This window comes from Sinocyclocheilus rhinocerous, unplaced genomic scaffold, assembly GCF_001515625.1.
Source record: "Sinocyclocheilus rhinocerous isolate Xijiao unplaced genomic scaffold, SAMN03320098_v1.1 scaffold12, whole genome shotgun sequence".
Lineage (NCBI taxonomy): Eukaryota > Metazoa > Chordata > Actinopteri > Cypriniformes > Cyprinidae > Sinocyclocheilus > Sinocyclocheilus rhinocerous.
Window position 1 is genome coordinate 1,496,465 of NW_015626394.1, and position 11,322 is coordinate 1,507,786.

The 11,322-nt window shown below is 36.3% G+C and overlaps 1 protein-coding gene across 1 annotated transcript in view; it reads right to left on the bottom strand.

The window, feature by feature from the left end:
- LOC107714450 (low-density lipoprotein receptor-related protein 1B-like) overlaps positions 1-5,959 on the bottom strand; it is a 309,159-nt gene extending 303,200 nt beyond the window's left edge. The window contains exon 1 of the mRNA XM_016520289.1: positions 5,866-5,959. Within this exon, the coding sequence (XP_016375775.1) occupies positions 5,866-5,959 (94 nt within the window). The remainder of the gene's footprint in view (positions 1-5,865) is intronic.
- Positions 5,960-11,322: the final 5,363 nt, after the last annotated feature.

Here is an 11,322-nt window from a genome sequence, read left to right on the forward strand (position 1 = left end):
ACTGAAGACCTCTGAGAGTCTCTGAGTAGTTTATATATAATATGATCCTCATTGTTATCTCCACAGAAATAAAATAAGCGGCTCATCTCCTTCTCTCTATGTCATCATTACCTCTGTACGGTTCACAATATTATAAACGAACCGCACAGCAGCACAAAAGCCAACTGTACTCTGTAATGTGTAGACCAGCCCTCTGAGAAGCGCATTTAGACCATTTACACGGTCAAAATTCATGTAAATCATTTGAGCAAAGCGTAAACACACCATTATTGTATTATTTTCTTATTTCTTTTTCAATACTGCTGTGTCATTTATTTTTACATAAATATGTAAAATTCTTCATATGTAAAGTAACAAATATCTGGTTTTGATATCTGGTTCGTCTATTCATTTATTTAATTATTAAGATAAATTCTTAATTTCCTCTGCTTTTCACAAAGCACATTGTTTTGCTCATTGAGAATATTTGCTAATCTTTTAGTCTTCAGTATAAAATAATAAACACTGATAAATTATTTCACATGCACCCATAATTCATTGTCTCTGATTTGTCATATTCTAATTTAATCCTTTCCATGTATTCTAATAATGTTTTACACAGTGACTGGTACCACTCCACTAAAGACAAAATGTGGAAAGAGAAAAGGAGACAAAGCAAAAAAAAAAGAGAGAGAGAGAGAGAGAAGAAGAAGATCCACTGCTTCATTAATCATGTTACTTATGCTGCACATTTCACAAAAAGCTTAATCTGAAACCTCTGAATAATTAATTTAACAGTGAGAACGCACAAACACACTCACACACACTGGTCTGAACATGGGACTCCACCCCAGCTCAAAAGTAATTCACCACGCACTCGCCTACAATACCAGGCTGCCATGTGTTTTACCAGATCTAACAGACTGTTTTCTGAAAATGATGAAAAGACGTCCAGATCCAATTAAAATGGGTGCATAAATCCACAAACTATAACAACATATGCACTCTCCTGACTGTGCTTTTAAAAGCATACAAAATATTTTGCTCAAGCAGTGGCCAAACATTATTTAAAATTTATTTTTCGGTGTTCCACAAAAAAAAAAAAAAAAAAAAAAAGGTTTGGAACAACATGAGGGAACACTTGTATGTACATTTTCATTTTTGGGTAAACTGTCCATTTAAATCAAATGTTAAAAAATGTTAGTCAGATCCTCACTGATGAACAAATTGTCTCATAAAGAACAGATCTGTGCATCTTGTAGACTACAGTATATGATGCTCAGACTGAAAGAATTGTTTTCAATATTTGTCATAATATGCAAAGAGAAAACATATAATTTCATTTTTGTCATAGAGTCAAAAATATCTCCATCTATCCATCCATCCTTTCTCCAAATCGTTTGAACTATGCAGGGAAACACAGTGGATGGTGAGTCCATCACAGGGCTGACAAAAGTATTTATTTTATTAAAATAATAATAATACAAACGTTTAATGTAAGATATATTTAAGGCTGGAAAATTCTCAATTTAAAAGCAAAAAGTTAATTTTGGACCCTGCAGACCAGATGGAAAACACTGTGGTACAATAAATATCTTGACATTCACCATTCATTTCCACAGACCTGCTCTAGCATGTCAACATAAAATACAGATGCACATGATGTCATAGGCCAGCAGATTACCTGTGTATTGCAGGATTAGCTCCAACAGCAATGCTCAGCCACAACCACTTGATCCGTCAAAGGTCAGAACACTTAATGACTCAGCTGAATGTGTGGCCAACTTCAACTGAACTTCAATCAGACCAAATGGGGCGTGCAATTGAACGGCAACAAAAACAATGAAGCCTGCCACACAGGTGCTAGATGAATCACTTCCAGAAGCGAGGCTGCTGCTCTTAACAGAACCCAAGTACTTTGCTTTGTCATCTCCCTTGTCATTCTAAATCCCTTTTCAGCAAGTGCTTTGGCTTAGCATGCCTTATTGCTTCCCGTTTTATAGAGTATCACATGGATAATTGTAAGGTCATCAACTAAGTAGGGGCTATTTTAATGTTCTGACTGAGACAACTGGACCAATTACTTGGTTGGGAAGGAGGAAACACCTGAAGTTGAGGCATGAATTTATACCCAGAAACAGCCTGTAAATGAGTTCCATATGGCAAACCAGACATTTTTTCAAGTAAAACTTTCCAGACACTGACGTAAACCACCTATGAAAATAAATGTAGACCAACCTGAGAAGGTCAGTCTTTTGAGGGTGGAAGTGGTGTGCAACCACAGCCCTGTTTCAAAACCTAGTGTGCTGCCGTCTACAACTTTATTCACACTGCACCAACAGACACTATCCAATGTCGATAATCACCAGATTACAGTATGTCACTTCTCAGACACTCCACAACCCGACAAACACTGAATGGACATGTTCAATCTGCGAAAATTTACAACAGATGCCGTCAGGGGTAACACACAGATCCGACAAACCCAGATGAACATGTCTGTTGATGTTTAGTTGGTGTCAATGCAGTGTGAATTAGCCGGAAGTATCCAAATGTTCACTGAACCCTAATAAGTGACCAATTTGCAATGTTCTACAAAGGCAGCAACACAAACAGCATTCTGCATGGGTCAACAGATTTCAATATTTGTTTGTCAGGTGTGAATTCAGGTAAATGAGGACACTTTTTGCCATTGAGATAAAAGGAGAAAATGTCCCAATTATCCTGAATTAACCCTAGCATGTTGCCAAGCTAATGGCCCAATAATAATACACGTAAAAATATATGGCACACATAAATATTAGGAATAAAAATAAAACAAAAATGTAAAAAATGAAATATAATTACTAATAATAATTATTGATAAAATCTAATATATTTTTATATTTTTCCAGCATGTTATATTTAATTTTTATTTTAATAAGTTTATTTTAATTTGCAATCAAAATTGTCACATAACTTCCCCCATCTTGGATTCATTTTTTACTTAGCTCACCTCAGTACACAGTCAAATTGCTGCTTTTAAAACTTGGCGAAAACTAGTCAAAGAAGCCATCATAATTAAGTTGCTTACCATTTAAAACAGCCTCCACATTTAAAGTGCTATGATCATGCCCTACAACACAGCTCCCTAGGTTTTGTAACAGAGCATGATATCTGCCCTTTCCTTGAGTTTTACAAAAGCATTTCCCCTATGTAGTGTGTAACAGATCAGCATTGCCTTTGCATGACTGAGGTCATTTGAACAATCACTGTTTTTGTCTTAATTGAATTTCCTCCAATACCAGGTAAAAACCACAGTTGGACAATAAGCCAGCACAGCATGTCTAGATATAATCTCATTTAATTGGGCTCTGGGGGTGTCCTCCCAATTTCATTACGAAAGGATAGTGCTTAATCTGCTTTTTGGGGTATGCTCTCTTAAACATTTCCAGCAACCTTGAACTGTCTATATAATAGCCGATGAATATCTGAAGCGAGAGTCACCCGGCAAGATAAAAGAGGGTTTGATATAATGAAGTGTGGTTTGAGTAAACTACTTTTCAATGATGCCTTTCCATCTGCCTGCACTGGTGCTGTAAACTCTTGGCTGCGATACACTGGACTAGATGGCAAACAATGATTAAAGGTTCACTAAACAGACTGTGGAAAGAGCGGTTTTATCAAGCATCCTAAGAGTGCTTATGTCACAACCACACTGATGACTCTGTTCCGATTGTCATTATTTTTTTTAAATATGTGATAAGTGAATGAGCAGTGTTGAGAATTAGGACATAGTATCATATGATGGAGATATGAATGCAAGCATTTAGCAGGAGAACACAAGCCTCAAAGTACCACTATTCAGATAATCTCTTTGCAGGGCACAGTGACATTTACATTCATCTATGATGAATATGCAGCTTTTGAAAATAACAGTTTTTCTCCGTGAACACACCTGGATGAAGAGACAAAATAATCTACAGTAGTGCACGTGTGCTAGGAAGTTCTTTGGAATTAACCCTTTTATGCCTGAAGTATTCATTAAATAAGGATATTTTTTTTCTAAGAAAAAAGTAAAAAAAAGATATATATATTTTTTTTAATTGTATTTTGAGTTACACATCTGCCCATTGCAATAAATGATAGTAAAAGAAGATATTCAAGGAGTACTAGGTGCTTCAAAACTTGCAGCCATGTTGAATTTGTGTTGTCATAAATAAAAAAATACAATGACATATAAAGAGCTATGGTCGTAGAGAATTATGTTTAAGGGTCAAAGGTAAATTATTTATTATAGTTTAGACATAACAAAACACCCTAAATGGTTTAAAATGTATTTTAAAGAACTGTCTGCTGTAGTGGATGTCATGCATCGAAAGGTCATGTTACATAACAAAACATGGATGCTTAATGCATATATACTTTTTAAATAATTGATCAAATTTCAAATGACGATACACTATGTTTTACCTGTTGGTCTTGTTGTCATGTGAAAGGCTACAGAGCTGCAACACCCTGCAGAGATCTTCTTTGTTTATAAAAGCTGTTTTTGGTTCTAAAAGACAATCTTGAAATAACTGCCTAGTTGTACTTTATATTGCGTATGAATTAAAATATGATACTTGATACCAGAATCTCTTTTTCGTGAATCTCGTGTCTAGCTTTGAGAGCACAAGGGGAAAACAATCTTGACAGATTTGTCTGTGCTACAAGCTGACAGTATTTGCTTTATCTCAATCCGATGGTGAACAGGGATTTGCTGCAAGTGAACAAAACCCCTGCAACTAGTTCAAGACTCATTGATCCTCACATCAAGATTCATTAAATATCTGCACTCATTGATTTAGATTTCTCTGACAGTGTCACTCACAATTGCTACTCTTCAGCCAAAAGTTTATGTTATACAAGCCATACAAGGAAGACATTGTGATATTCGAGAAACTTGCAACATTCACAACTTGACGATAGTGGTTAGAAGTTGCCAGAACTTTATGACATAACAATACACTGACTATGTTTCAGGCATTAGGATGGTTATTAAAATCTGTTTGCTACTGAAAATAACAAAGATGGTCCAACACAAGGTCACATGATGATTTAATCTGAGTTCAGCTCAAAATTGTCTTTTTCAGCAACTATTGACCAATAATAAAATAGACAGTGCACTGACACCCAAACAAACATGAAACACCATCAGGGTAACACACGACACTAAAGTAATGCAATAAACTCTTCCTAAACAAGTTAATGCAATATAACTCACACCAATGTACATAACTGATAACAAAAATAAGAGCAAACTAGCTATTTAAATATTGCAAGGAAGTATGAAAATGTCTCTTACGTTTCGAATCATAAGGCGACTCATACCATGGTATATATTGCAATAAACAACAATTCAATCGTTATTTCACGATTTAAAAAAGCCTATATGTAATGCACTGTTAAATGTAACCTACGTTTATCAGTAAGCCTATTCATATGTTTTAAGACTTACAAATAATAAAAAATATATATATTTTAAAAGTCATTTACCGAACAAACACATTCTTGTTTAATTTTGACAATATATCTCGAAACTATATCCTCCAACACACCTCACATTTCCGTCTTAAAAATATCGTTATTAGGGCTTGAGCATATTCATACTCTTTTGGTTCTTTCCAAGCACACCAGCACTACAGGGAACTGAATTACACCATCGACTACTACAACACGCGAGTGAAACATTCCAACCTCAACCTGACTAGTTCCCAGTTTAATTCAACGCAACATTTCGGGAAAAAATGCTCGCATCGTATCAAAAACGTGTAGCGACATCACGCACGTGGCGAGATGCGCTGACAGATTATAGGATGCTCCGCGAGAGCAAGTTTCATTGTACAGCTGCTGCGTTTGTCTTACCTTGCTCTGTATCAGCGTCCCTCGGTGTCTGAACATTTGAGAATATATCCCCGAATCCCAGTATGACGAGTAAGGTGAGGATGTATTCGGACATCGTTGCTGAGTGAGGGCGAAGGCCACCGCACTTCTTTTACTGAAGTCCGATTCCAGCCCTCCGGTAGAGCGACGTTATTCAGGAATGACAAGTGAAATTTGTCTGCAGAGCGCACCGACCCTCCTTCACTCCTCGCATTCAGATGGATTTCTAGGCGCGCGCACTCATGAGCTTGCAGGCGACAGTGTGAGCGAAGAGAGAGAGAGAGAGAGAAAGTGTGTGCCGATAGATGGGGACAATAACGCACTGTGGGCTTGACTTTGATCGGTTTGCAGCACCTGACGTAGCGCGAGGGAGGCAGGGGTTCTTAACATGGGGATTTCGCTAATGAAGCAAAAAAAAACTTAGAATTTAATTAGTTTTCGCGTCAAATTCACTGGAGAGTTTGGAGAGGTAGCTCGGGCAACATAATAGTGTTGAGCAATGCGCGAATTGTTCGATAACCTTAGAGGGAGATTTTCGCTGCGCAGTTTGTTGAGATGCATCTAAGGCAAAGCCAAATTGTGTTTTTGCGCCCCAGCGCGTTAATCTGTTAACTATCTTAAATGTTTTAAACAAAACCGACAGTTTTTCGAGGATACTCACCAAGACGGGTATTTAGACATGTCATAGATAGCACAGGTACCTCTGCAAGATGTCTGTTAAAGATCGCTTCATCTGGAAAGCATCTGCTGTGTACAAACATCTGATAGACGTCTTTAAGATGTCAGTTTTACATTCATTCTAAATCATAAACATCGTAAAGACATCTTCTAAACATCTATTTGACATCGGATAGGAAACGTCCTGTAGACACAGGGGCGGACTTACCCATTAGGCAAAGGTAGGCGACCGCCTTGGGCCCCCTTTTTATCATGTCTGTGAGGCAATTCGAGGAGTTTAGGTTCATCATTGTGACGCGCTCCTGGGCAAGGCCGAGACGGCAGCGTTTGTTTTCTTTATTTTATAAAAGCACAACGTAGGAACGTCAAGGTTGATCTAGGAAAATGTGTGAAAATGTATAGGGCCCCATTCCTATATTTTGCCTGGGGCCCCCAATTTACTAAATCCGCCCCTGTGTAGACATATTGCAGATGAGCAAACACTCTAAAAAATACGTCTTGCAGATGTAAATGCAGACGTCAAATAGACGTCTCCGTGATGGACGTGTGCTATCAGGGGTCCGTTCAAACACAAGAAGGGGCAAAGCTCAATTCGGTGTTCAAGGGCTGTGAGACGCGGCTCTCTGTGTGCTGTGTTCTTTCGCGTCTTGTGCTTGAATGCTTTAAAAATCTCTTGAATGTTTAAATTGGCAAAGCTTAAAAACACGTGCAAATGATAAGCTTTCACGACGATGCCCAGCAGTGGCCCTTGAACTATCCTGAGTGTCTTTGAAATTGCCGTGGGCCCCTATAATCGTCACCACCTTTCACCCTACTAGCGACGGCCCTGATCATCTGAGTGAAAATACACGCTCTAATTTTTGTAGTTACTATCAGGTTTGAGAATCCCACTTAAATGTACTTAGTTGATAAAATAATGTGTAAGCTACTTTTAAACCCACTAACACTTTGGTTGGTTTAGGCCAGGGGTATCAAACTCAATTTGTGGAGGGCCAGAGCCCTGCAGAGTTTAGATTAAACCCTAATTAAACACACCTGTTCCAACTAATCAAGTCCTTCAGGCTTATTTGAAAATTACATGGTATGTGTGTTGGAGCAGGGGTTGGAACAAAACTTTGAGTTGCCCCGGCCCTCCAGGAATTGAGTTTGACACCCCTGGTTTAGCTCTTACTTGAGGGGTCATCTTTTATAACTCGCCCCCTGCTGATACGGAGTGTTAAATGCCGTTATCAAACTGCAAAAGGCGGTTCAGAAACGGCATTTACAGGATTTACAATTGTAGACATGTTATGAAATTATGAATACAGAAATATAAAACAATAAAAAAAATATAACCCTGGTTATTGAATTATATTCCGTTCACAAAAAGGCATGACTGACCAGAGAAACCCAAATTGTTTAAGGTCACTGATACTGCATATTAGAGGGCTGCCCTTTAACATTACTGACATATTTACACAAGCTTTCCCATGTGGTCTTATAACAAGCAATAACAGCCCAAGGCAAATTCGATTTCACACTGGATCCCTGTGCTATGTTGATAGTAGATTGCAGTATAGATAAAATATAGTCAAAAAGTGAGACAAAATGGTCAGTTCTAAGGATAAACATTCCCTCTAGACAAAAAGTAATATTTAGTTGCTGCCCTTGTCTATATCTGCCAATGGAACATTTGAAATCATTACCTTTATACATATGGCTACATATTCAACAAAAAGTGTGTATTCACAACAAGGTCAGATAATATAATATGTTAAATAATATTTGCAGTTTGTAATAAGGGTATAAGAGTTACAGGGTATTTATTTAAGAGATAACGTACAGTGACCATTAAAGGGATAGTTTGCCCCAAAAATTAAAATTCTGTCATCATTTACCCTCAAGTTGTCCTAAACCTGTATGAGGTTCTTTCTTGTGTGGAACATAAAAGAAGAATTCTGAAGAATGTTAGTAACCAAACTGTTGGGGGTAGCCATTAGATATTGTATTGTGATAATGACCAACTGATTCTACATTACACAACTATTTACCAAAAGAAAAGAAAAAAAGATACGGAATAATATCATTTGAGTTGAAATTATTTTATTATGTGAGAAGAGATTGCAGAGTCGTGATCAACCTGTCGGTGTTTAATTAAAACAAAAATGGCCATCTGACTGTACATTATCCCACTTAACAAATTAATAAATATATGGAAATGAAATAATTTAATTATTTTATTATCTTTCTTGTAGAGACAGCAGAGAAAAAAAAATACATGCATTGCTAGGAAACATGACTTACTTTGAATGCACCCCAACATGCCATGTGAAGATGCTGCAGACATCTATTGAAGATTGTGTTTTCAGTACACAGAATGCAAGGTCTGCCGTAGACTGCCCACACATTCACAGCCCATGGCTCGCTCCAGGGAAAGCACTTGTGCCTGCACAGCAATGAACCCCTCCAAAGCACAAGCAGTTCAGAGACTTTCAGGATAAAACTTCCTTTATGCGCAGCACTCATTTTTTCTTGAGCATAGTCATAGCTGTGTGTGGCAAAAACCTTTCATATTCAATTACATTGAATTCAGTTCTGCTGCTAACCTCTATACCTATATCCTCATGCAACCATGTGAGGATGAATAACTGAGATAGCAAGCAAACGTGTCATATTCTGAATATCTGCTTCTCAAATTGTTGCCAGATGTGTAAAAATTAAGATGTTCTTGCACCGTTGAAAATTTTAGCTTTTGAAATAAGGCAACATGCCTTTTTTTATTATTATTAATTTACTTCAAGTAAATGTGCTGACTGAACGTAATATGACAATTGGCCATTAAAAAAAATGTTGGTAACACTTTACATTAAGGTTCCCTTTATAAAGTGTTTATAAAGGTGTTCATAAATGACTAAAAACTCATTTACAAATTTATTATAAATCATTGATATGCTAACTGTGAAGTGACATTGCAGAGTATGTTTTTCACATGTTTTAAGTGTAGTCAGTTTGTTAGTTCAATTAATTTGTTACCATACAAATAAATAACCTTGCGGCGCTCCCGCGGATGGTTCACTTGCGCACGGGTTCTGCAAGTGTGGATGACCAAATACTCAAGTTACAGGGGGCTTTATCATGATATCAAATATATTTACTGATTGCTTATTAATATGAATATGTTCTGTAATGGTGCTTTCAGTCGTTTATTTAATGATTATTTAAAAACTGTTAAATTAGATAAAATATTAACATTTAGGTGCCTTTATTGAGCTTGCATTTATTAGATATTTTTTGTTGTATAGATGCATAGTTATAATTTGGTGAATACTTGATTGTTTTTCTGAATTGTTTATTGTGAGTTTACTTGTATAAGCCACTTTTCGTGTGCAGTTATGCTCAGTAATGTTGGTCACTGAGCATAACTGCTCAGTAAATGGTTCACATGTGTTCACTTTACATTAAGGTTCATTTTGACAGGTTATTAATGTTTATAACTCATTAATAAATGGTTCACAGGTGTTCACTTTACATTATAGTGCACTTTCACAGGTTATTAATGTTTATAACTCATTAATAAATGGTTCACAGGTGTTCACTTTACATTATAGTGCACTTTCACAGGTTATTAATGTTTATAACTCATTAATAAATGGTTCTTTTCATTACAGTTCACAGGTAACTAATATTGGAATTAAACTTTTCATTATTAATATCTCATCAAGTCATGGTTGTGCTTTTATGATCCCCCCCAGTTCCTAGTCATTGCTGTCGACAGGCATCATGAACTTTTGCGGAGAATCACGGGAAAGATAGAGAGTAGATTCTGGTAAGAAACATTGTAAGAAAAGTGACACGAGTCATGAGATATAAATGAGAAAACCATAAATACAACACCCTTCAGACTCGCTGTAATAGTCTATTTTTTGCTGCATCATAAAATAAATCAGGAATCTGGTTTTGAGTGAAATAGTACGAATAAATATATTTATTAAGCATTTATAACATGTAAGTAAAAAATGTCTCACTATTTGGCAGGTATTGCATTAAAATCACCCTTTTTATTCATGCATTTATAACTGCTTATCAATGATTTATAATGCATTTGTAAATGAGTTATTAGTCATTTATAAACGCTTCATAAAGGGAACCTTAATGTAAAGTGTTACCATAATGTTCCATCATTGTAACAATGTCATATAAATCCAGTGATATCTTTAAGCAGAGCAAATTGTTCCCTTTATTTCTTTAAACTTTTCAGTATTATGTACTGAATCTCATGTTTTCTATAAATCTCATGCCCATCAAGGAGAACATAGAGCTTGTTGTCTAAATGAAGACATATGAACATTCATGGCACACCTACACCCACACACACAGACAAAACACTCAAATACTTTTAGACAATATGATTTTGTAGAGGAAAAACTGCACAACAACACGTGACAAAAAAAAACTACAGTATAGATAAAATTAGCAAACTGCTGAACAATGCAACCATTTAATTATTCATAGCCCAGTGCGTGCTGGGAAGACAGCAAAGAGGATTGAACCACAAAACCATTTTTTTTTCTCTTTTCTGTTACCTCTTTGATCTCATCATGAATTCAACTTGCCAGCTGCGTTTGTTGTTTCAACTTTAAAATTGGGATGCATTGATGTGTTAGAGGTTGTTAGAACTTCAGAATATTAAAGGAATAGGTTAAAAATTAACATTTGCTTATAATTTACTCACCCTCAGGCCATCCAGGATGTATATATATATATATATATATATATATATAT